Source organism: Theobroma cacao, chromosome 1, assembly GCF_000208745.1.
Source record: "Theobroma cacao cultivar B97-61/B2 chromosome 1, Criollo_cocoa_genome_V2, whole genome shotgun sequence".
Classification (NCBI taxonomy): Eukaryota; Viridiplantae; Streptophyta; class Magnoliopsida; order Malvales; family Malvaceae; genus Theobroma; species Theobroma cacao.
In genome coordinates this window covers 7,173,677-7,200,505 of record NC_030850.1, presented here as the reverse complement: position 1 = coordinate 7,200,505, position 26,829 = coordinate 7,173,677, and the positions used below count along the sequence as shown (strand labels likewise).

At 34.5% G+C, this 26,829-nt stretch overlaps 2 protein-coding genes across 3 annotated transcripts; one reads left to right on the top strand and one right to left on the bottom strand.

Moving 5' to 3' along the window:
- LOC18611837 (probable inactive ATP-dependent zinc metalloprotease FTSHI 4, chloroplastic) lies at positions 1,701-14,882 on the top strand. Of its 2 annotated transcripts, none has more exons than XM_018129019.1 (17): positions 1,701-2,175; positions 3,371-3,626; positions 5,506-5,881; positions 7,503-7,761; positions 8,463-8,594; positions 10,693-10,767; positions 10,840-10,965; positions 11,060-11,169; positions 11,262-11,340; positions 11,428-11,565; positions 11,680-11,791; positions 12,371-12,534; positions 12,639-12,744; positions 12,937-13,013; positions 13,950-14,093; positions 14,182-14,332; positions 14,435-14,882. In XM_018129019.1, exons 1-16 carry the CDS (start codon positions 1,903-1,905, stop codon positions 14,323-14,325), a joined length of 2,571 nt encoding a protein of 856 aa, XP_017984508.1. In that variant the 5' UTR covers positions 1,701-1,902; the 3' UTR covers positions 14,326-14,332; positions 14,435-14,882. The 2 variants fall into 2 exon arrangements, with proteins under 2 accessions (XP_017984508.1, XP_017984514.1); XM_018129025.1 differs by having other exon boundaries at positions 1,903-2,175; positions 14,495-14,882.
- Positions 14,954-18,220, bottom strand: LOC18611836 (probable cysteine desulfurase). The gene is made up of 5 exons (XM_007048288.2): positions 17,773-18,220; positions 17,052-17,553; positions 16,749-16,950; positions 15,897-16,412; positions 14,954-15,586 (listed from the first exon to the last, which is right to left on the bottom strand). The coding sequence occupies exons 1-5, from the start codon at positions 18,125-18,127 to the stop codon at positions 15,161-15,163; spliced, it is 2,001 nt and encodes a 666-aa protein (XP_007048350.2). The 5' UTR covers positions 18,128-18,220; the 3' UTR covers positions 14,954-15,160.

The window sequence follows — 26,829 nt, the reverse complement described above, 5'->3', positions numbered from 1 at the left end:
AACCCCCCAAAACACAAATCAACCATAAACGTAATCACCTCTCAACATCAAAACAAGACCGATGAGAATCCCTGTACTAGGAAACTGCCAAACACATTTTCAAAGCAATCACCAACCACCCCCCAAAGAAACATACAAGAGAAGAGCATCAAAATTCTATCACTTGCATCAGGTTTTAATGTCTCCTGCAACAATACAATTAACACTTTACAATGTTGTCCTTTCTACGCGTGTGTTGAGACAACTTTAACTTCCCCAAACCCGACAGAATTGTCACAAAAAATGCATGTCCCATAAAATTTCCTCATGACCTTCCAACAGATGGACAAGCAACCCACTCTACCGAATCAGAGTCCTAAAGCCTCCAGAAAATTCGTTCATCACTATTAGTCAATTTCGTCTCCTAAATCAACACACATCTGAAATAATTTTCTAATCAAAACTAGCTTTCACCTATTGCCAAAGAAAATAACCCTCATCATTGCTGTCCCTAACTATGTTATAAACCAGCTGTATACAAAACACAATTCCCCAAACATCTCACCAAATCAATCACCTTCCACTCCACAAGTCACCCAAGCATATGAAATCGACATCCCATACCAATCAGAACCCCAAATAGATAATGCAACACATATCCACCAATTAATTAAAAAATTAAAAATTATTCTATTCTTACGAGATGTTTAGCTAAAATCTCAAGTTCAACACATCCTCGGCCTGTCTGTGCAAAACCATATTCCTGCCCTGAATATCCTCGTCTGATATAGATGCACTAAACATCGGCCATTGTGAATTCGGACAATTGCAATTCTTTCCTTTTCTTCTTCTTGTCTGCTTCTTTGCTTTCCTCCCATCTGTCTCTTCCTTTTACGCCAATTGCTTTTTCTCTTCCAATGCATCGTATTCCACCTCATTATTTGATTTGGGCATTACCAAACTTTCCTCTGTTGGCCCCTAATCTGACTGTCCAAACTGACTAAAGTCCTCGACAATCATTCTTAAATTATTTAAAAAAGTTTAAATAAATTTTTATTTTCAAATTAGTTTTTATATTTTTATTTTAAATCAATAAAATTTTTATGATTAATAATTGATTAATTATCATTAGTCAAAATACAACTTATTATTTTATATTTATATGTCATTGACATATTATTGATGTGAATAGTGAAAAATACTATATAATTATATTATCATACCAAATTAACATGTTACGTTATTATTAATTATAATATATCAATATATCACATTATCATTAATTATGATATGTTAGTATGTCATGTTAATCCTATGTGGCACATAATGATAAATAGCATTTTGATTAAGTTGATTAATTATAAAAATTTATTTGATTTAAAATAAATATATAAAAATTTATTTAATTAAAAATAAAATATAAAAAGACTTATTTGATTTAAAATAAAAAGATAAAATTTGATTGAATATAATTAAAATATAAAATTTATTTAAAATTTTTAAATAATTTAAAAACTTTTTTATGTATTAGGTTTAATTTAACCCATGTTGGAACAGGTGCAGCCTTCTTGGACCAAAAAAATCTTAAATTGGGGCTCGCCCCGAAAATTTCTTCGGACCTTAACGTTTTGCCCCAAACTTGAACCGACAACAGTCCAACGCCACCCTTTTATTAACCAAGCCCCTTGCCCTTTTATTCTGTTTTTAGCAAACGAGCCGATTTTTCGACTCTACTGCATTCTATCCCGAAACGCAGCGTTCGGCTCTCCTATCCAAAACCCACACAGAAACTCCAGCTCCCAGCATGCCTTGACGAGGCAAGCAGGCAAAGATAAATTCCAACATTTTCTCCTGCGTTTTCCGGCACTAGAAAGTGAAGCAGAAAAAATATTTTCCTTTTCCTTTTGATGATAGAAAAGGAAAATGAATTCTTACTTATCCAAACCAATTACTTTCATTGAAGCTCCAACAATATTTTGCTCCTCATCTAAAACTCTTCTCATTAAATTCCCCTATTCTTTTTCTGGCAATAAATCCTTTAAAAACTCTTTCAAACCTAAATTAACCTTTATTAAACGCAAAAATCTCACCATTACTGCTTCCAATGCTTCCACGTCCAGTTCGAGTTCCGACTCAGCTGTCGCTTCCAATGCTGTAGAAGAAGAAGAAGATGCCGAGTCCATTCAATTATTCGAGGTTCTTTTTTTTTTTTCTATTTTTCTTTCACTTGTTTTCAATTTTTTTTATTCAAAAATGTGATAGCCTGTTTGGTCAATGAGAAAATAATGTTGGGTGCGGAAGTGGAAATGGAAAACCTTCACTCTGATTGGTTGTTGCATTTTGTTCTCGAAAGCAAAGGGCAACTGAAGCATTTTGAATGACTTAACTTATGTGATTGATAAAATGCATCATTTTACATTCATATGGAACGATTATGTTAAGGGGTATTACCATTTTAACTATATGCTCAATTTTTATTATATGATTTTGGTTCTTGCTATTTTCTTTTACTTTTTAGTGATTTTGAAGAAGCAACTGAGCAAAAAATAAGTAGGAAAAACGACAACATGCGATACTACATATTTAGTAAATGTTTGGTGAAGTTAAAAGCAAGTAAGACAAGTAACAACAAATCATATTGCATTTTCCCAATGTGTGATGACGCAAAAAACAAGTTGCCAAAGCAACAGCCAAACCGTACCTGATATATGGGCACATAGGTTTAATGGTATTTGATGCCAAGTAGAGAATCCAAATATGTTGTTTAGCTTGTTATGGATTATAAAATGCTTGGCAATTTCGTACATGTGGAATGATTTATCAATTTGTGCAGTTTTTAATTGTTACAATTGATATACTATGAAGTTTCTCGCTTTGTTATCATAGATAGTTCTGTAGATTTAATCTAAGAATAGCCAGTATTACATATAAGGAGCTGTAATTTTTCATAAATGGGCATTATCTTTCTGTGTATGTAGGACTCATTTTCTTAGAAAACATGGAAAAAGAATTTATAAGTTCTTTAATTAGATTTGCAGCAACAGTGAAACTGGTATAGCAGAGTTTAAATTTAGTCTGCCACTGCAGCTATGGGTGCTTTTCTTATTTCTATCTATTAATATGACGCTACTTTCTGTTATCTGAACTTTGCAAGTTTAATCACTCTTATCTTATAGAATTTTTGTTTTTACTTGTAAAAGCTAGTTAAAACTTGCTTGAATTTATATTTAAGATGTGGGCATTATCTTCTTCCAGAGTTTGCAGTTTCAGGAGGCAGGATCATGGACTGCATCCTTATTCTCTTTTAGGATGGCCACTGATTTGCAAATGGCTGATTAGCCTGTGGGTTTTGTTTGCCTTCTAACCTTTGTTAATTTCAATTATATTCCAGAAATTAAAGGATGCAGAGAGACAAAGAATAAATAAACTGGAAGAGCTTGAAAGGAAGGCCGACTTGCAGCTAGAGAGACAGCTTGTCATGGCTTCCTGTTGGAGCAGAGCCCTGTTGACCATGCGTGGAAAGTTGAAGGGGACAGAGTGGGATCCTGAGAGTTCACATAGAATTGACTTTAGTGACTTTATGGGACTTCTTAACGCTAACAATGTCCAATTTATGGAGTATTCAAATTATGGTCAGACAATATCAGGTAAGAAAGGTTAAACTTGTTTTATCTTATATTAAATCTTTTTCTCTTTGCTAGCAACTTAATCTCTGGTGTTTGTTTATCTGTTTACAGCTTTTTTTATTGTGGTTTTTGGCTTGCACTGCACAATAAAATGAAATCATAATTATCTGATCAAATTTATAAGTTTATTATCTTTGATCTATTTGATAATGTAGAGGTTATTTCATAATGCATTTTTTACTTATAACTGCTATAGCTATTGACTATGAGAGGTCTTATTCAGGCTGTCGTAGATGCAAATGTATGTGAAGGGCTAATTGCTGGCATTTCCATGAAATAGTAGACTAAGATTATTATATCTGTGTAGATTCGTATTATTTGTTATTTTGTAACTGATTTCAGAATCAAGTGTTAACTTTTTCTATCCACACTTTGTGAAAGGTTTATGTGACACCTTTTTAAGAGTCTATTTAGAGTGATTGCGAAATATGACCTCATACATGTTAATCCAAGGATTGGGATAGAGCAATATGTTTGGTATCATACATGCTTAGCTGTGTGTCCTCAGTTCTTTTTAGTACAGTACTGGTGACCTGGATTGGTGGATTATATTACAGAATGGTGGTGCAGCGCAATGATTATTTGTCGTTGGACAGCTATTGCTGTTCATTTCTTCAATTTTAAAATTTTAGCACATCACTAAAGAAGATTGAAGAACAGATGCAGTGTCCTAAAACCAAATGAACTCCATTACTGGTGCCATCAGCTTAAGTGCTCTTCAAAGAACTCGGATATCATTTTGTTTACTGTGAACCAGGATGAGAGAGAGCAAGATAATAGCATCTAAATTAGGAGTACCCTTTAATGTTTATAAGAGTTGGATTGTTCCCAGCTAGACTCAGGCATACTGTTTGTTTATCTCTGTTAACAAGCCTCATAAAAATTTTTAGTTTTGCTGACTCTAGGGTTGGTATTAGGTTGTGGAAGTCAAGGATGCTTATTGAGTGTATGGGATGAAGTGATCTGAACATTCAATACTCAAATTATATTATACCTTGATCTTAGCAATTCTGATACTGGAAGTAGTTTATTAAAGTGTACCTTAATATCCTAGATTGGTACCCTTAAGTATCTCCATGAGTTCTTGGAATGTGTATTTGGATTTAGACATTGATCTTTCAGTTGGCTATTTGTTATGTTTTTTCATATTTTTGCATCTAAGGATGTTTGTTCTGCTTGATGTTCTTACTCTCAGTGCTTGACCTAAATCCTATTTGTCAACTTGGTTTCTTGCCCATGATGGTTGCATTGAAGGGTGTAAGTGAGTCAAAGCCACTTGTGAACTATTCAGACTCGACTCAAGGAATACTTGAGCTTGGCTCATTCCATTGTTGAGTCAAGCTTAAGCTCAATCAACAGGTCGAGCTGAGTTTGAGTTTTTGAACACTCTGCTTGGGCTTGCTCATGAGCCTAATTGAGCTTTTGAAAATTTTAACTTTATTTTAATGAATTTTATATGTAACATACATATGAAAATGAATTATAATATCTATTTTCATACTTACATTCTTACCTTATATAAATAATATACAATTTTCATTGGAGCTTGAGCTTGATCTTGACTTTCACTTGTTGCTTGGGTCGATTATGATGGATGCAAATTGGCAGCTACAGTAGTGTTATTATGTCTGAACCGAGTTTATGTATGAAAATAATGCTTGACTGAGCTTCAGATAGACTTGGAATTTTGGGTCCAGTAATTGAGTTTAGCTCAAGCTTTCACAAGATTGGCTCTGGTTAGCTTTATCACATCCTTTTTGCATCATCGTGCAGATTGACAAAGTCTCTAGCTACTTGTTATTCTTTTTTCTTTCCCTGAACCCTGCTGAGTATCCTGCAGTGATTTTGCCATACTACAAAGATAGGAAAATGGATAGAGGAGGGGGAAGTTCAAAGAACGAAATAATTTTTCGGCGCCATGTGGTGGACCGCATGCCCATTGATTGTTGGAATGATGTTTGGAAAAAGCTTCATGAACAGATTGTGAATGTTGATGTCCTGAATGTTGACACGGTACCTGCAGAAGTTTACTCCACTATTGCGACTGCAGTTATATGGTCTATGCGACTTGCCTTGTCAATTGCGTTATATCTCTGGATTGATAATTTGATGAGGCCCATTTATGCAAAGCTGATACCTTGTGATTTGGGAGCTCCTAGCAAAAAAATTAGGGAACCACTCAAGCGCCGTGCCCTTGGATCATTAGGCAAGAGCCGGTATGTAAACAATGATTTCCCAGTGGGTTGGTTGTTGATTAATTGTTTTTGCTTTTGTTTTATTGGATAGCTAATGATATCACTAAGTTAGTATTTCTGTTTATTTATGACTGGGATGAACATTAGGTGCTCTTTTTCTCTATTGCTGTCTAGAAGAAGTGCCATTTATCTAGTTGATTAATATCTGCTTTGTTTGCTGGTGAATTTATCATGCCTAAGACCGCTGGCCATTATGTTTTGTCAAGTCATGAGTAGATTGAGTGAGTGAAACTCGACCATAGCTACAAGGGCAAGTGGCAAAAATGTCATTGAGCTCAATGACTTTTTTTTTTTACTAGTGTTGAGCTCAATGACTTTAGTCATGATGCTTGCTTGATGTCTAAGATATTTTCTACATAAAATTTTATTATGATTTGGAAGATTAAATTTAAAATATTACCAAAAAGAAAAAAGGAGTAGCATGTGCAGCCTCCAAGAAGTGATCTTTAAATTTGGCTAGAAAGTAGATTAAAATTGTTTCACTTAATTATTATCATATGTATGAAAATACTATTAAAATTTAATTTAATAGTATAATTTTAATTAATGTTGCATAAATGAGTTTGTGTGCATGGATAGCTTACACATTTACTTATTTACAGGTCAGCTAATTTATTAAAAAGCTTGGTGTTTTCTCATTGATTCAAACAAGTTAACCTTAAGAATTGCATAAATAAACAAGTTAACTTACTTTTTTAGTCTTTTACACCCTCGCATATGTATAATGACAAGTTTTAGAGCATCATAAGAAAGTCTAATTTACATCAACAATCTGGTCTCTTAAACCCTTTTTGTCAACCTCACGATATATGTGATTTTGCTCAAGAATATGTTTTTCACTTGTGTGCGTCTCTTGCCCTGTTAACATTTGACATGGGATCTAGTGTCAGACACTATGATACCCCTAAAAATTTGAAGTGCCCAATAAGTGTGGAACAGAAAGTCTTGATTGTGTTATAACCTTTGCTCATAGAATTTGAAAAGAATATTAAAAACAGATCATTTTTTAGTTCTCCAATTCCTTTTATTGGTTTAAAAAACCTATTCTCGTTTTCTTTGTTTCCTTTTTTCTTTATCCTTTTGTTTTATAATATTAAATGCTGGTGTGTATTCGCCGTCACTCTCATTTCTGTTTAGTATTTTGTGAGAATTTAATCAAATTTTCGATTTTGTAAGGTAATTGCATTGTTTGTGTTTTCTATAGTAATAAACATGATTCTTTGCATATTAATATCATCACTGATACCATCTCTGCTACAGTTGCTGCTGTTTGCAATTTACTTAATCATTGTTATAATCTCAATAATTGCTTGTGAGTAATCATTCTAATTATAATCTCAATGATGATTGCAGACTTCTGAATTCTAATATTTTGACTTGTATAGTCCACCAAAAAGAAGAGTTTCTATCTTATACAAAGTCAACACTTTCATGAATAATTACTGATGCCTACATTCTTTTCATAAGTGTTTTCTTGACTGGGTCAAAAGGAGCTTAGGCGATTATGTTGTGAATATAGTTTGAAAGGTTGTTGGTAACTAATCATTCTACCAGGGTTCTAACTTTACTGCTTTTTAACCAGGGCAAAATTTATATCAGCGGAGGAAAGAACTGGTGTTACTTTTGATGATTTTGCTGGTCAAGAATATATAAAGAGAGAACTACAAGAGATTGTACGAATTTTAAAAAATGAGGATGAGTTCCAAAATAAAGGTATCTATTGCCCAAAAGGTGTTCTGCTCCATGGGCCTCCTGGGACTGGTAAAACACTGCTGGCCAAAGCTATTGCTGGTGAAGCAGGACTACCATTCTTTGCAGCAAATGGCACTGATTTTGTAGAGGTGAGGGCTGGTTTCTTCACCAAATTCTCATTGCTTTCAATTTATCAATGTTATCTTTTGGATTTTTTGGATGCTTTAATTTTAGGCTTTATCCTAAACATCTTTGGGAAACTATGGCCTTAAATCAAGTGAAATTGGAAGAGAAGCTTTAATTGCCTTTTTTTTTCCTTGAAACTTTTCACTCATTTTTTTCAGCTCATTTACTTCATACTTGTGTTGCTGTTAACTATGGTTCTTTATTTAGTTTAAAGGGTCATAGGTAGGGAAATTTTGAATATGGTCTGATGGATGTTCTCTCAACTTGAATCCATGCCATAGTTTTGTCATCCTAGACTTTTTGCACTGACCCTGGACTCTTCCTTATGCTTTTATTTTCTCTTTTGCACATACATAATGTTGCAACTGAGGGCATTTATTTGAGCCTTGTCTCTATGTGTGATTCCTATAGTCTGTGGAACAAAAAGCTCCTTGATATCTGCTACTCCTTTAAGATGTCATGGTTTAGTGCATTGTTTATTAACAGTTTTCATGTTGCCTCCCTAATGGCAAAGAATTTTTCAAGACAAGTCTTTTATTCTGCATGTAATCTTGAATTTTGATTGGCCTTTATCCATATTGTATTTTATTTCTTTTCTAATGTGATTTGCTTCTGAAACTGGTGGAACTAGAGATCTGGCTGACCTAGAGATTTAACTTGCCAGATGTTTGTTGGCGTCGCAGCATCACGTGTGAAGGACCTGTTTGCTAATGCCAGATCATTTGCGCCTTCGATAATTTTTATTGATGAGATTGATGCTATCGGTAGCAAACGTGGCGGACCTGATATTGGCGGTGTAAGATTATTCACCTTTATTTTTGGCCAATAGACAAGTTACCTTTATTATCATTATTTCTCTATCATTTGGCAAAAACCTTGGGGGTGGGGGTGGAGGGCCTTTTTTTTCAACTTGAGCAACCAAAACCCTTAAATGGTAATTAAATCAAAAGGCCAAGACTTGTACCTTTTTAGCTACAGTAGTTATTCATCTGTGTAATCAATAGAAACGTTAAAAAATAACAATAGTAAGACCCGCCTGTTGTCCTTATAATCAAAATACTTTCTAAAAGATATTGATTCTTGACTTTTCTTGAGTTTTGAGATGCTGCAAGCTCCTGGATGCTAGATATCTGAATAATATATATAAAGAAAACATAATCAACTTCTCCCAACAATCTCAGAAATCACTGTCAATCTCAACCTATGTCTCTAAACTTCCAAATAGAAATTATAAAATTTTTGAGCTTAGGATTTTGACCTTTAATTGGCTTAGCAAGCTGCATCACCACTCTTCTTTTTCCACTTTAGGTAATGCTCTAAGAATTTCTGATTCCCAACCAGTCCCCGCTGCCTGCTGCTGGAAGAGGAAAAAGAGAGATAAAGAAAGAGTTGCACAAGTATCCATCACCCATCTGGATTGTTTCATCCTTGCTTTGGAGTGTTAAGTTTTAACTTTGTTTGACTTTGCTGAACCTTTTTCCTGCAAAGCTGTACTAGAACTTCCTGTCAGAAAACTCTCTCAGAATTCGGCTTAGAATAGAATGAAAATAAAAAAAGTTTAGAACTTTAAAGATGGATTACTCTTGATAAAGGTCAAGGCACAATCCAGCTACTAGAACCCTCATATTACTCTAGGCACAAGGTGTGAAAAAAAGGTTTGCTTGAGTGGAGTAAGGCACTAATTTCTAAAAAATACTTACTATATACATAAAACAAAGAAAATTCTCTTATCATATCTAATAATCTTAAAATATATGATTTTGCTAATTAGTTTGTTTCATTACAAGATTTAATGTGTACCAAAGATCAAGCATTACCATAATTAATCAGACAGAATTTGCTAATGTTTCCTTTACTGCCATTTTCAATGAAAAGTTGTGGCTTGAGTATATTACCATTTTTTTAAGTTAATTCTAAGAAGAGTTGGTATTGTCCATATTTAAGTATTAAAATTATAGCTGTGAAAGAAATTAAAACCTCAAGGAACAAAAGGGACAATGAAGTCAGATGAGCTTTTTATGCACCTTTTGCCTTAAAAAAAAGTACATCAGGCATGTGTGTTAGTTTATTTGCACTGCACTTTAGTGCCAGGCAAGTGCCTTGACAATACTTTGGGACTTTTTCATTGCTACATTTACTTAAATTGATAATTAATGTATACGAACATTATGCTGATAAAAATTATGTTGGGTAATATTTTGCTGTTTTAAGGCAAATCTATATGGGTGGGTCATCTATGGGGAACCTATGATTCTTTAGTTTTGATTTTCTTTTATTTTCTTTTTTGTGTAATAGTTGTGAAAAGTTTAAGATAATGCTATGTAAACCCTTACCATACTTCTATTCTTCTCAAACAAGCTACTGGATAATATCTCTTACACTATTAGCCTTTACCTCTGATGTATTCTTGCCCCCTTTCCTGTCAAACGCCCAAATTTCCAATTAAGCTGGAAGTTGGAAGGGTGATTGGACCCATGTGTATGTATACTTTCTCACAAACATATATACACATATAACTATATGTACATTACACATACTTGTGTATGTATGTATCCCTGGACTTATGTCACAACTTCTTGATTTGGGATATCATACTAAAATGTGAATATCATTGTAGAACTTTGCAGTGGAATCTTTTTTGCATATTCTCTCCAACCAACTAAAAGGCTCATTAGGCTTCTTAATTCAATCGGATTGCCGTGCAAATTCCTTTGTGAACCTTTGTCATTTTTGTTATGTCATATTAATCTGAAAATTTTCTTGTGATAGATGTGGCAATAAAGCCCTGTAGTCATATTAGTATCCTGACTTAGCCTTGTCTTTCTCACCTATTGGTTATCATCCTCCCCTGACTTCATTGTGTATGGCTTTGTACATATAATTTTTTTGTATAGGGTGGTGCAGAAAGGGAACAGGGTCTGCTTCAGATACTGACTGAGATGGATGGATTTAAAGTTTCTACATCACAGGTATTAATTTATGTATTCACTTGGATTGAAGAGGAGTTTTTCTGATTCAACTGCTAAATTTGGCCATGTCAGGTGTTAGTTATAGGTGCAACAAATAGACTGGATATTCTTGATCCTGCTCTCCTGAGAAAGGGCCGGTTTGACAAGATAATAAGAGTTGGGTTGCCATCTAAAGATGGTAGATTGGCCATATTGAAGGTATTTGTTTAATGTGTTTATAATGAGAAGCCTATAATGTTCTCATGCATGATTTGTATCGATTATTATATGATTTTATTTTTGTGCCTCACAGGTCCATGCTAGAAATAAATTTTTTCGCTCCGAGGAGGAGAAAGAGGCTCTCCTGGAGGAAGTTGCAGTGCTTACAGAAGATTTTACTGGGGCAGAGCTTCAAAATATACTGTAAATAATGCTATACTTATAGTTTCTTGTTTTTGCTTTTTTCCACTTAACATCAGGGGAGTGAGCTAATGTTTCCCAAACTGAGATGACAGGAATGAGGCTGGAATTTTGACTGCCAGAAAAGATCTTGATTACATTGGACGGGAAGAACTTCTAGAGGCTTTGAAGAGGGTTAGTTTTGCATTTCTTATATACGCCTTTATTGGTTCAGCATATTGATTCTCACTTTCTTACTCTCTTCATTGTTTTAAACTTCAGCAAAAGGGCACATTTGAAACAGGCCAAGAAGATAGTACAGAAATACCAGAGGAGTTGAAGCTGAGATTGGCATACCGAGAAGCAGCTGTTGCAGTTCTTGCATGCTACTTTCCAGATCCCTATCGCCCATTTACAGAGGTCTCTGCAATAATATATAATCAATTGATGTAGTTGTAGTATCATTTGCTTCTCTTATATCTTCATATGTTTTCACATTTGTAATAATCAAATTTTCATTTTTATCTCCTACAGACAGATATAAAGTCCATCCATAGCCAGCCAAATATGCGCTACGCTGAATTTTCGGGCAAGGTTTTCTTGAGAAAATCAGATTATATAAACTCTATAGTGCGTGCATGTGCTCGTAAGTAGTGAAAACGCTTTTCTATTATCCTCATAACTGAGTTTTTGATTAGTTTACTTGAGAGTGAGATGATGTTTATTTTTCTTGTTGTTGGTTTCTGTGAAATTCTGTGTTTTTGAAATTCACATTATTGCTTTCCCCTTTGGTGTGTAAAAGAAGGGTAAAAAATATGGCCTAGAAGGTGAAGGTTCTAATGTGGACACTCTGTGTCTCTCATTTTCAAATGTAAGCTTAAGACCTCAGAAGTAGAGCTCTATACCTTTGAAAAGAAGATGCAACTCATTAAGTGAAAGATTTATTCTTAATACATCATAGAGACATTTTTGGTTAAAGAAATAATGAAGTTCAATCATATCAATTATATTAGCCTGTTCCCTCCTCTTTAACCCACTTAATTGAGGCCTCTTGCAACTAGATGTAGGCCTCTCACCCTCTCTGGTCTTGTATGTTATCAAGTATAATCTTGAGAACTCCAGTAAGAATAATTTGCATCTGTTAGGCATCTGTTTTATATGATATTCATTTCTCCCCCTCTAATATGGTAAGTATGTGTGGCTGACTGGTAGCTCAAATTTGCAGCAAGAGTAATCGAGGAGGAGATGTTTGGGGTTGACAACATGTGTTGGATCTCGGCGAAAGCTACATTAGAAGCTTCAAGGGTTGCAGAGTTTTTAATTTTGCAGACAGGGATGACAGCTTTTGGGAAAGCTTTCTACAGAAATCAAAATGATCTTGTGCCAAATGTATGTTTGCAGCATGCGGCTGTTAATCTCTATAGCATTTCGTGAAGATCTTTTGAGTTAACATAGATTGTGTAAGTATCTTCATCTTCATCATGTTTGTACAGCTTGCTGCGAAACTTGAAGCACTCCGTGATGAATACATCCGTTTTTCTGTGGAAAAATGTGCATCTGTGCTGAGAGAGTTCCATTCGGCTGTGGAGACAATTACAGGTTATTGTGTTGATATAATTGATTTCTTTAAACTAATTCATATTTTGCTTAAAATTGTCTGTCTGATGCCATTACTTCAGTTAGCTTAAATGTTCTAAGAAAGTTGAGTTTTTTCTGTCGTAGTTTTGGATTGAATATGAACTATGTGTAGTAAAACACTTTTTTGCTTGATTCTATCTTTACATCTTGCAGATATTTTGCTTGAAAAGGGAGAGATCAAAGCTGAGGAAATTTGGGACATATACAATAGAGCTCCGCGAATATCTCAGGTAGCTTTTGAGCCAAAGAATGACATATTTAGGGAAAACTTAAAAGAAAAAAAACTCCTTATCTGAATATTGAATAATTATTACTCTATGATGCTGGTTGTCCTGGCTTCAGTGTGTAGCTTCGTCATTGGGGAAGCTGCTATGTTTTCTTTGTATTAATGAATCCAATGTGAAAATTCATAAACATTTGCAATTATTGATATTGACAGATATTCTGCAAGTTGTTCTTTATCTGCTTGCTTTGGTTTTCAAATTGAAGTGTTCTTCCGACGCACAGCCTGTTAATAACTAGTCATCGGACAGGATTACTTTGCATGAGACTAGTTTTATAAGTTCTATCACCATTAATTTTATATCTCTTGGAGGTATGCAAGACTAACATAATAGTTTTTTAATAAGATCAGATGGCAGTCATATAAGGGAAAATCTATTTAATTATATCTGACAGAAATACATGGAGAATCCATGACACTATGAAACTGACTTTTGAATTCCTTGGTTATTAACCGGTCATTGGACATGATTACTCTGCATGAGACTAGTTTTAGAAGTTCTATCACCATTGACTGTATTGTGGAAGTATGCAAGATTAACATGATAGTCTCTTCAGATGGTAGTCATGTAAGGGAAAATCAATTTAATTAAATCTGACAGAAATACATGGAGAATCCATGACAATTTTCTTAAATATGAAAATGACCTTTGAATTGCTTGGAACCATTCGTTGGTATTAAATTGGACTGGAAATTTGGTTTTGATATGATTGTATGCAATTCAAGCATTATTTGTTAGAGTTATATTTTTGACCTACAGAAGTACAGTTTAAATGCTAGAATGGTTATTGTTTTATGACTACCAGTTTATTATTTTTGATGATGCAATTATTTTGCATCCCTTTTGATGAATGTATGATTGATGCTTTTGCCCATTGTATAGCCCACTGTCAATCCAGTTGATGAATATGGAGCCCTAATTTATGCCGGGCGATGGGGAATCCATGGGATCACATGTCCAGGGAGGGTTACATTTGCACCTGGAAATGCTGGGTTTGCAACTTTTGGTGCACCACGTCCCATGGAGGCAAGTTGGAAAGACTATTTGATCATATTTTTCATTTATGCAAATACTCTGTGTGTGTGTGTTTTAATTTTCCTTTTTATTTGTACAGACTCGAACCATTAGTGATGAAACTTGGAAGCTGATAGATAACATTTGGGATAAGAGGGTTGAAGAAATAAAAGCTGAAGCTTCAATGGAGGTTGAAGAAGACAAGGAGAAGCCACAACTTTTGATGGCCAGTCATTTCCTTTGAAATCATGGTAATGAATTCATGAGCAATATTTCAACTTGAAGTGTTCCCTTATATGTTAAATTAAACTGTTCTGTTTTTTTCTCTTTCATTTTTTTGGTTTGGAAAACAGTTTTGCATACAATCACTTGCGGCTTTTTCCTTATATATCTGGGCGTATGTAATCTGCTAGAGAGTTGAGATGATGGATATTTGATGGCAACTTCTGCTTCACTGCCTACTCCTTGATTACATACGGTTAACTGAAGACTTTCAGATTCAGAGGCCCTGTGAGTTGAGCCATCCTCAATTTTGTAAGTACAAGACACCAATTGGGCGGATTCTACCGAGGTCTGTTGTTGTATTCTATAATTAGGAGAGAGATATCTGCGATCGCAATTGAAGGCACACCTTCCAAGGCCATTCAAAATAGAGTTATGTGGCTAGCTGTAGAATTTAAATGAATTCTGTGAGCGAGGCAGAGGGAAAATTTCCCACCGCTAGTTTCATTTGTAAATTGATCATGAATTGTTCCAAAAATAAGTAATAATCAGGTTAGAAATGAGCTGGTATTGCCATTTAATCCTGTCCATTAATAATCGTTTTGATTTGTTTGTATGTATTTGATTTGGTCAAAAAAAGGCTGTTGCTAGAAAGTCTGATCACATTGGATTGCCCATCAGCTAATTTGTCAGGAACTGCAAGAAATTTCAGGGTGACAAGTTTGAGTGAATTTAATTTATTAGATTTCTACTAATTTCGTCGGGTAGTAACAAAATTATTCGATTCAACAAAAGGTGGCGAGGACATCCAAAAATTTGGCATGAACTCGGATGGACATCTTGATAGTATGCTATGGTTAAAGCCTGTAAGGGAGGAGGTCAAGGTCTATATCCTCGTGAAGCCGGCGTTGAGATGGAAACTTGGGGAGGAGAGCAGCGATTCGTTTGGCACTTTTCAAATGCGATGCATACGTACGGATGACAGAAACATCTGCATCATCGTATTGAGAGGGTTGGTCACGGTCCACGCTTGTTACCGGGAAAGCACTAGCCAAAGGCAACACATGACTGCCCTGACTCATCTCCTTTCCGACCAAGTCTTTAAGTGCCTTCTTCTTGAAAGTCCAGCTGCCAGTTCTCAAGTTGAAATGGTATAGGGAAAGAAACCGTTGGCCATATATGGCTATAAACTCTATTGCAGCAAGAATGAATTCAAACTCCTCATTAGACATGTAGTAAGGAAAGCTAACTCTTGCCCATCCAGGTTTTGCTCCAGCATAGCCCTGCAATGATCCGTTAAACCCATTCACATTAGCTAAAAGCTCAGCTCCTGAATTATATGTATTTGTTATTTTATTTTAAAGTTTTATTAAAGAGAGTGTTGTGATTTTTTTTTTTTAAAGTCATCATATTAAATAGCATAATCATATTTAATTGTCAATTATTACATTTAATTCGTCATAATCAAGATTTTTTGTTTTATTATTATTTCTTCGTAAATTTGTTAATTTCATTCAATTGGACTACTTATGCATATTCATTTCAATTGATATAAAAAAAAATAAGACAGTGGAAAGTTTTTAATGTGTAAACCTTTTCAATAGCTTCTCTAAACGCAAGGGAGCGAGGCTCATCAATATGAAGCAAACTGTGGCCATAAGGTCCAGCACAAGCACAGCCACCTCGAGCTTGGATTCCAAACAGGTCATTTAGGAGAGTTACAACGAAAGGGCCATGGAGAGGCTTATCCCTCCTGTTCCCGGTCTCACCCCACATGAAAAGTCCCCTTTTCATACGTCCATCTAGCTCATCAACATGGTTACCTTCTTTGTTGACGGGACCAGGGCATGAGTTGGTGGTGGAGAAGACGAGGAAAGACAGAATGGCTTGTCTCTCTGTCTCGGTGCTTGTATTTCCTAAAATCCCTATGTTTTGATTTGGGAGAAGCCTCTCTAATGCTTGCTGTATGTATGACTTCTCCTGCTTTTCAATCACTTCATAACCAATGTATTCCTTCACCCAGAAGGTCAACGCTGCCCTAATAATCTGAATTATTTGAGGGGTCCCTGCATTTTCTCTTTCTTCTACGTCATCTGCATATAATGTGTCCTGCAAATGCACCCATCTTAGCACGTACTGAATTCGTCAAACACTTTATAATTAACGCATATATACACTATTCAGAAAGTTTAGTTAGAATGGTTAGCTCATATAAAATTATACTTCAATGATAAAGAAAGACACTTATCATTCACTAGATCTAAACCACCTAGGGTCCTTCTAAACCACCTAGCTCATAAATTATACTTCAATGATCCCAACTAGCCCAGCCGCTACGTACGAAATCATACTTTTATCTCGTCCAACGGAAGAAGGGAACAAAAATTCCCTTCAAGGTTGGGATCAACAAGAGCCAAAAAAGAAAACAAAACACAACTTAATTACCTTTTCATTGAAACCATTGACATAATTAACAGTGCCACCTCCACAAGTTGATGGAGGAGAAGCTCCTAGCTGATACAGAGCCTTGTTCATTAGAAGGATACCGGGCGATCCAGGACCACCAAGAAACTTATGTGGGCTAAGGAAAATTGCATCATATCCATCAAACTCCCCTGATCTCATGTCAATCTCCACATAAGGACCGCTATCCACAAAGACAATATATCCAAGTCAACTTCCCATGGCTAAATATTAACACAAAGAGAAAAACTTGGTAGACAAGAACAAACCATTCTTAGTATGTACCTTGCTGCGAAGTCAAAGCAAACAAAACCTCCGTACCCATGAACAAGTTTAGCAATCTCTCGAGTATCTGATTGAATCCCAGTCACATTACTACAAGCCGAAAATGAACCAAGCAAAGGTCTATTGGCGTGTTTATATAACTCAAGCTGTCGTCTTAGAGCTTCGATGTTGATCAAACCATTCTCATCTAAACCAATCTCCACCACTTCAGCCAGGCTTTGACGCCATGAAAGCAGGTTGGAGTGGTGCTCGTAGGGGCCAACGAAAACCACCCATCTCTTCTCATTGATTAAGCAATTTAATAACCTGTCTCTCAGAATTGATGGGACCGCAATCCCCATAACTTCTTGTAACCTTTTAATAGCTGCCGTGCTGCCTGAGCCACAAAACAGAATTGCATCATCTTGCCCACCACCTAGGCATCTTTTAACGTAATTAGATGCTTCATGCACCATTTTTGTCGTCCTGTGGCCCACATAACTGTCACATGTGTGAGTGTTCCCTACGCACGAACCAAGCAAGATCAGCTGACACATACAACATCAAACGAAGAGAAAAATCTTACCCTAATGACACCATCATTCTTATTGACTAAATCAGAGCACAATGATAACGATCAGTTTTTGTCTGAAATAACATAATCATATATATATATATATATATATATGTTTTACACGCATACAATAGAATCACAATCGAAGGTCATAGAAAAATTTCTTACCATAAAAGGGCAGAACATTGGTGACAATGAAGTTTTCGATGTAGTGAAGACAGCGGCCTGATGCTGTATGATCAGCATATATAAGTTTTCTGGTTCCAAAAGGAGTGTCAAACTGTGCATCACCGCCAATGATTTGAGATCGTAGCCAAGACAGCTTTTTGTCAGTTGAGTCAACCTTTGGCACACCCATCTCCAGAGTCCTGAAAGATTCGGAACCGTGGCAAAGTTTGCTAGGAACGTGGGAATATGCTGATGATGAATTCCCGTTCCTGATTATTGAAGTTTTACCATTATTTGGTGGCTTCAATTTCCGGGCTTCAGGTGTTTCTCTGAACATGGGTTGCGCTAGCTCCATGTCCGCCTTTAGAAAAAATAAATTTATGAAAGTTTTTAATGCGGTTTTAGCACAGAAGAATGAAGGAAAAAGTAGAAGAAGAATGTGGGGAAGGGGCAGCAGACGAGGTCATTTATAGAAGTTTTTTTCCAGTGGGTGGTTAACTACAGGCCCAATCAAAATCAGCTGCAACTAGGAACAAGTAACTTCTATGGAAAAAAGAATCCACTATCCAATGAATTATCCTCAGCAAGCTTTCCACTTGCGTGTTTTCACATCCATCATCTCTGATTTTGCTTCGTCACTCTTTATCAAATTTATCTTGTAGTTGCGGAAATTGACCTTGAAATGCACATGTTAGATAAAACAGTGGTGTGTAAACCGACGTAGAATTATGGACCATAGTAAAATTTGACAGATTTTTCCACCAGTAATAAAAAGACAAGGAACATGTCCAATAGAATCCACTGAAACTTTACCGTATGGTTTCATTTATTTAATAAGTCCAACAGATACAACGAAGTTCCAAGTGGAGGGTCCGACTCCCAAACCATGGCCTCTACACGTCGATATAAAATATAGTTGGCCCAGAAACCATGGGATCTGGAAAAAGATTAAAGAAAAAACTACCGAGACAAGTTGAAAATGGTAAAGGAATAATCTTTATTCCACAGTGTAAAAGTTTCTAATTTCTCGTTCCTCTCCCCCCGAAAAGTTAGGACATTGGCTCAGAGTCTAAGAAATTAAGAATCCGCTTCGCATTACGACCGATTGGAACTACGCAGTCGCCGAATTTGACTGCAATTATAATATCGAACATCATAAGAAATTGCAGCAAAAATTCCATTCCCAAAAGCAAGGAAACAACTCCAATTGCATTTTCATTAAACCAAAAGTACAAATTAATTAAGGGATATGCCCTCATCCATTTTTGTATTAACATTTTTTTTTCTTTTGCATTTACAACTTGTTTATAGCTTTAAGGTGTATTACAATATTACAATTTAAATAACTTATAGTGAAAGGAGTATTTCTTTTTGGCCGTTAAACTTGTAATGATATGATGTTTAATAACTTTTAATGGAAATAAAGTGAAAAAATTATATATGAATATATAATCCAAATAGTTTTTACATTCAATTTTTTAACAAATAGAATGGATAGTGTAGAAATAATGTTTCAAATAAATTTTGAAAGGTAAAAAGGGGCACAAGCGAATAAAAGAGGTTAAAATGATTTGATTTGGGGTGCAATTACCTTTATGTATCATTAATTAACAACAATCTTCAACTAATTTAGAAGCTAAGGAGAATCATAAGCTCAATTTAAGAGAAAAAAAAATAACAAATCCAATGAAGTATAATGATTAATCTTTTGGAAAATATGAGAGTCAAAAAGTCTGGATAGATCCAAGCTTTGGACAAGCTTGACCTTGTTATAGAAAAAAAAAAAAAAAAGATAATAACCATTAAATCAAATATTAATTGCATTTTCACTTTATTGAGAGGTCATGATTGTATTATAAGAAAATTGAAGATGGAGAAATGGTAATGGACGAGGCACTCTTGAAAAGCTTTTCTAAGAATAACTATTTTCCCACTAAAATACAGATGTCGATGATTTTTGCGAATATGTTATTCTTAAAATGTATAGGATATTTAATGGTGTAAATAATCAAGGCTAGCTGCATTCCTTGAATCTTCTCATGAGCAAGTTTGAAGAGAAAATTACGAGAAATGGTCAACTTTATAAAGTCATTTTAAAAATATAATCTTCAATATAAAGTTAATTGTTTTTATTTAATTTTGTTTATCATGACTTGATACAAACATCCTTAAAGCCATTTTAGATAAATTAAATAATTTATCACAATTTTTCCTCCCGTTTTCTCTCTCCCTAATGTGCTCTTGATTTCTCTCTCTCTATCCAACTCTCTTTAATTTTACTAATTTTTCTCTCTTGCATCCGTCTATTATACTCCCGATATCTCTCTTCTATCATCCAACTCTTTTTAATTTTACCAGCATCACCATCTCTCTTTCTATTTTCTTACCATATCATTGTCAATCTACAAACCAAAGAGTAGAGATAATATCAATGAATGTTCTTGAATTTATTGGTTTACATTCACATAATTTAAAGTTGATGAGTTGAAGTTATAAGTGAAATCTATAAATTCGAACACTGTCCAAAGTTGTTACATGCCATGTTTGCATGTAACAATTCAAATGCATTTGATATGTAACAAATCTGCTCAATATGGCATGGTTTAAACATGATGTGTAACTTGAATTTTTTTTTTTTTGTATTTCACTAAGACATAAACTTTTGAAGTTAAACACCTTAAACATATATTGGAGATAAACACTTTAAATATGACATGTAACAATTATTTTTTCAACATAGTGTGTAACAACTTTTTTTTAAATATGATGTGTAACCTAGTCTCTTTCTTTTTATTTTATTAGGATTAAACTATTAGAGTTAAACATCATAAATATGACAGCTAATTTTTTTTTAACATGGCATGTAATAACATTTTTTAAATATAATGTGTAATGAAATTATTTTTTAAACATGGTGTGTAACTTGGTGTCTATCTTGGTATTTCACTAATATATAAATTCTTAAAATTAAACACCTACATGTAACAATTTTTTTTTCAAGCGTGTCAACATTATTTTTTAAACATGACATATAATTTGATCTCTATATTTGTATTTCACTACGACATAATTGAGTTAAATGCCTTAAGTACCTATTAATTTGGGCTAACTTTTTTTTCAACATGACGTGTAATAATATTTTTTTCAATAAGTACATTTGAATATGAGGAGATTTTATTAAAGGTAATTTTATTAAAAAAAACTTTTCTCTTATCTAAAGACAATTAAAATTAAAAAATGATTATTTTCGAAAATATCTTATCTTTGAAGGCTAAAAAAACATCCCAAGTTTGAATCCCATCCTAAAATTACCAATTTTCAACCCAAGTTATTTGCACAATTGCACTGTTAGGAAGATAAACTAAACTTGGAATCTCTGTGAAGCACAACAAAATGGTCAATAATAGAGTTGTTGCCATTTTTTACTCCAACCCATCAATCTATATATACAGAGGTCAAGTTCCTCACCTTCTCCAACTACTTGTTTTTTGATGATTTGGCAGGGCAATTCCAAAACTTCCAACTACTACTTGAAAGACTTATGGAAGATGAAATTAAAGAGTTATGAAGGAAAGAGAGTTTGGAATGATGTTCGAGCAAGATTTGCTTCCACGAGTCTTTTTTAAGTTCCTAAAGTGTCAGGTAATTCTTAAATTCTTCATCCCCTCTCTCAATCTTAATTTATATGTTTATGTTTCCATAGATTAAGGGTGTTAATCATCATGAAATTAGTTATTAAATTAATATGAGATTATCCACTTCCCACCATTGAATGTACATCTTTACAATATAGTATGACTTTACTATGGTTGCCAATGAGTGTGAAATTGTTAAGATCATATGGCTGTCATTTTTCTATTGACTCAGACTTTCTCCTCTGCTGATACTAGATTGAATGATGTAAATTACCTTCAATTTGCAGAATCCACATACTTGTCTAAATAACTTTCTCAATTTGTCATCTTCTGGGAGTGCCATTAAATTCCAAGTTGAAGACATATCTGTTTGATAAAAGAATTAACTTACTGATTTGCACTTAGATGAGGGAGACTCGTAGGGTTATTTTCAATAATAAAATAATTATAAATTTCACATATCAATTTTAATGAAGATTACAAGGAAATCGTGGCTTGATTTTATCCAATCCAATATTATCTCTTTAATTGATATAATCCTTTTCTTATATAGGATAATTTTGATAAGTATGAGGAGCTTGATTTAAAGAAGTATTCTTTGGGAACAGCCAACCAATTCTTTGTATAAATAATTGTACTTTATCAATTTATGAATAGAAGCCGAATTAATTTTGCTTTTCTTGGTATCGGAGCATTTAGCCCAAAACTCTAATTTTTTTTTTCAGCCATGGCAAATGACAATCGAAATCAAGATAATGAGAGCTTGGAATCATTTACGACTACATCACACAATGTCGCGATTGACACTAAGTTTACATATTTTTTGCATTCATCGAACCACCTGGCTTGATTTTTGTCACACACCCTTTCGCTGAGAATGGTGAAAATTACTTTACTTGGAGATGAAGTTTCTGAATGCACTACGATCCAAGAACAAGGCAAGATTCGTAGATTGGACCATAGTTCAACTAGATGTTAATTCCCCGGGACTATGAGTCATGGGTTCAGTGAACGTGCTTGCAAAAGATATTCAAGGTAGCACAGCGCATGCCGAAACGGCTTGTGAAGTTTGGGCAGATTTGCAAGAGAGGTTCACATAAGGAATTGCTCCACGTGTTTATGAGTTGAGGCGTGTGATTGCATTATTGCAACAAGAAAAGACTTCAATCTCAACCTATTACAGTAAGCTCAAAATTGTTTGGGGTGAATTACAAGTTTCTAATCCTTTACTTGTATGTACATGTTATTGCAAGTGTGGAGTTGCGAAGAAGATTGAAGACATGCGAGAGCAAGAGAAGGTGTTTGACCTTGTCATGGGATTGGATGACACATTTAGCACGGTGAAATCTCAAATACTTAGTGTTGATCCACTGCCTAGCTTGGGGAGAGCATATTCCATTGTGGCACAATAGGAGAAGTAGAAACAAGTCGTTATAGGTCAAGCCCCAACCATTGAAAGAGCTATGTTTCTGGCTAGTACAATGTCCAAAGGCTAAGGAGTGGCATCGGGGCAAGCTACTACAAACAACAAGGGAAATCATAATCGACATTTTGAGGAAAAAGTCAAACAAATACGTTGCACTCATTGTGAAAAATCAAGACATACAAAATATTAGTGTTTTAAAATCATAGGGTACCCAGAAAATTGGAATCGCCAGCCTACTAATCGAAGTCGAGGTTGTGGAGGTAAACGCATGATTGGTGCAGATCGAAACAACAGAGGCATAGCATTTGTTGCCAAGACTGATGATGCAAAACCCTCAATGATACAACAATAGCAAATCCTTCAAGTGCTTACAGCGTTGGGCATAGGAAGTATATCGAACACACAATTAGGATTACAAGCAGTAGGAACAACAGCTAATGTCATTAATCAACATGCACGTAAGTAAGGTAAACACATTGATCCATGGATCATAGATATTAGGGCCACAGATCATATAACCAGGGAATTGGGCTTGCTCAATAATGTTATACACAAGCCCGAATTCTCTTCAGTCTAAATACCCAATCGAGAAATGGTTCTTGTGCAAGCTTTGGGCCATATTGAATTAAATAAAAAATTGGCCTTGGACCAAGTTCTTAGGATTTCGAATTTTAATTTTAATTTGTTATCTGTCATCAAATTAACCCAGGATTTAAATTGTGTGCTCACGTTTTGGCTTGAATTTTGTGTTATTCAAGACTTACCATCGAGGAGGCTGATTGGAGTGGGTAGGGTGCATGATGGACTTTACTATTTGGAACCAACAAGAGAGGGCAAGGCACTGGTTGCAAGTAATACGAGACACGCAAAAATGTGGCATCGAAGATTGGGACATCTGTTAATGAACCATTTATCTTATCTCGGTGATTCATTTATTAATGTTAGGGAAAATAAATTTTGTGATGCTTGTTGCAGAGCACGACAACATCATTTGCCTTTTCCTGTTGGTACTCATGAATCCAGTTGAATTTTTGAACTTGTCCATTATGACATTTAGGGAGATTATAAAACTACATCATTATTTGGAGCATTTTATTTTTAACCATTGTGGATAATTTCAGTCAAGCCACTAGGGTATATTTGATGAAGTATAAGTCAAAAACCCGTGATTACTTATTGCAATTCTTTCAATGGGTACGTACTCAGTTTGATACACAAGTAAAATTTGTGCGTTCAAACAATGGGATGGAGTTCAAACACAGTGATTTACTTACCTACTATAATGAAAATGGAATTCAATGCCAAACAAGTTGTACAAACACACCATATCAAAATGGATAAGTAGAAAGAAAGTACAAACACTTGTTGAAAGTTGCATAAGCACTACGCTTTCAAGCACATCTACCCATAAAATTTTAGGGTGAATGTGTTTTGACAGCTGCATATTTAATCAATAGGATGCCTCTATCAATTTTGAAAAATAAAACTCCTTATGAAATTTTATTTGGAAAACTGCCAACTTATCTGCATCTTAGAACCTTTGGATGTTTATGTTATGGGCTCATCACCAATAACCCTCGCGATAAATTTGGTTCTTGCTCCAAATCGAGTATTTTCTTAGGCTATCCACATGGACAAAAGGGGTATAGGATGTTTGACATTGAGGATAAAAAGATCTATACTTCACGTGATGTATAATTTTTTAAGAATATTTTTCCCAATGCAATGACCAAGGCAAACAATGGATTTAATGGGTCCTCAAGAACACACATACTAGCATCTTGGACGGTAACAGATCATAATAGCCAGGTTTGTGCCTCTGATGAATTATTCATGGGTCCACACTTGAGCCCATTTGATGAGTTAATACATGGACAGCGTATGGTTAGGCCATACGAATCACAAGAAGCCCTTAGTTGGCCTCACAGAGTTGGATCTCACAAATCAAATAATGCAAGTGGGCTAGATGAAATTAGGGCACATAATTCCTTAAATAATGAAGAGAGTGGACCACTTAGGCCACAAACAGAGCAAGAAATTAGCAATCATGCTACTCTTCCTCAATCCAACCAGTAGCCAGTGATGCACATTGAAACTGAATTAAATACTGCTTCTAGTATTAATATGACGACAAATTCTTCAGTAGTGACAAGAAAAAGAACTCGTCAGATTCCACAAAAACTAGTAGACTATGATTTTACTTTGCCTCCCTCTCTCACACCGTTTTTCTTCTTCGACAACGCACATTCCCACACAACAACCAACTCTATAGTATATCCTTTTTTCGTAATTTCTTTCTTATTCTCATTTTTCATACAGTCATAATGCTTTACTGGTAGCCATCTCTTCCACCGATGAGCCAACTAATTTTTATTAGGCGGTGAAGCATGCTCATTGGCGGGATGCAATGGCAAAGGAGATTCAGGCATTGGAAGAAAATAAAACATGGGTCTTGAGTACATTACCACCAAGAAAAAAAGCAATTGATTCTAAATGGGTATACAAGATCAAGTACAACCCAGATGGGACTGTGGAGCAATATAAAGCTCGTCTAGTTACCAAAGGATTCACTCAAATAGAACGGGTGGACTTTCATGAGACTTTCACACAATTAGCCAAATTAGTGACTGTTAGATGCCTACTTGCAATGGCTTTAGTACAAAATTGAGAATTACACCAACTGGATGTTAACAATGCATTTCTTCATAGCGATCTAAATGAAGAGGTTTATATGAAGATTCTGCAAGGATTTGAATGAAAAGGGGAGCAGCATGTGTGTAAGTTGCAAAAATCTCTATATGAGCTTAAAGAAGCCTCGAGAAATTGGTATCACAAATTTACCACAGCTTTGCTAGCTATTGGGTTTTGTCAATATGAAGCAGATCACTCACTTTTCTTATTTCATCAAAAGACATCCTTGATTGTTGTTTTGATATACATGGACGATGTGATAGTCATAGGAACTGATCTGGAACACATTGTTAAATTAAAACAAGATTTGCACAAGCAATTCTAAATTAAAAACCTTAGAAAATTAAAATATATTTTAGGCATAGAAGTTGCTCGATCCCCCTTCGGTATAATTTTGAGTCAGCATAAATAGGGATGTCAACGAGTACCCTAATATAGGGTACTTGCGGGTACTCGACCTGGTTATTTTGAGTTAGGGTACCCATTAAACGGGTTCGGAGCGGGTTCGAGTGGTGATTTTACTACCCGAATTGGGTTTGGGTAGGGTTCGGGTATCACACTTTGGATACCTATTACCTGAACCCAATTATTTTTTAACCGGGTTTTGCGGATACCCGCCCCGAACCCGTTTATAAATACCCGTTTATATATTTTTTATTATTTAAATAGTTAAATAAAATTGATAATGATTGGACTAAAACCCAGGCCAACGAAAGGAAACACTCACCGTCTCAACCATCTTGACAAACAATTGCCTTTGTTATATAATAACAAATATATTTAAAATATAGTTAGTTAAATAACTAATGTGATGATATGAATATATATAAATAAAAAAATTATTAGATTATTAATTATGTTTAAATAATATGAATATCATATCATATTACAAAGGAATATAATTACTATTATATACATTTTTAATAAAAATGTATTTTCCTTTTATTTTGGGTTAAGATTACAAAAAGTATAACTTATAATATATATACTTAAAAAGAGTCTTTGAGTTTAAAATAGTTTTGGAATCTAACTATTTTTTTAATTTCATGTAATTAAAGACAAACTCATATAGTTAATTAAATTAATTCATTAAACTATGATTATTAATTAACTTGAAATGTTTTTAAATATATATTATATATATTGAGTAATTACTATATTATATATATACTAATACTTTTAGTATATATATACTTTAAATATAAATATATCTATTTTTTATTTTGTGTTAACATTATAAAAATTATAACTTACAAAATTATTAATTGTATTATATACATATATATATATATATATATATATATA

What these genes read in the sequence shown, in the direction of transcription:
- LOC18611837 (XM_018129019.1), top strand. Translation starts at nt 1,903, where the DNA reads ATGAATTCTTACTTATCCAAACCAATTACTTTCATTGAAGCTCCAACA. An exon ending in GGATCATTAGGCAAGAGCCG is followed by an intron (nt 5,882 to 7,502) that starts GTATGTAAACAA and finishes CTTTTTAACCAG; the next exon opens with GGCAAAATTTATATCAGCGG. An exon ending in GAGCTCCGCGAATATCTCAG is followed by an intron (nt 13,014 to 13,949) that starts GTAGCTTTTGAG and finishes CCCATTGTATAG; the next exon opens with CCCACTGTCAATCCAGTTGA.
- LOC18611836 (XM_007048288.2), bottom strand. Translation starts at nt 18,127, where the DNA reads ATGGAGCTAGCGCAACCCATGTTCAGAGAAACACCTGAAGCCCGGAAA. An exon ending in CAATGTTCTGCCCTTTTATG is followed by an intron (nt 17,554 to 17,772) that starts GTAAGAAATTTT and finishes GTTCGTGCGTAG; the next exon opens with GGAACACTCACACATGTGAC. An exon ending in TTAGAGAAGCTATTGAAAAG is followed by an intron (nt 15,587 to 15,896) that starts GTTTACACATTA and finishes GGATCATTGCAG; the next exon opens with GGCTATGCTGGAGCAAAACC.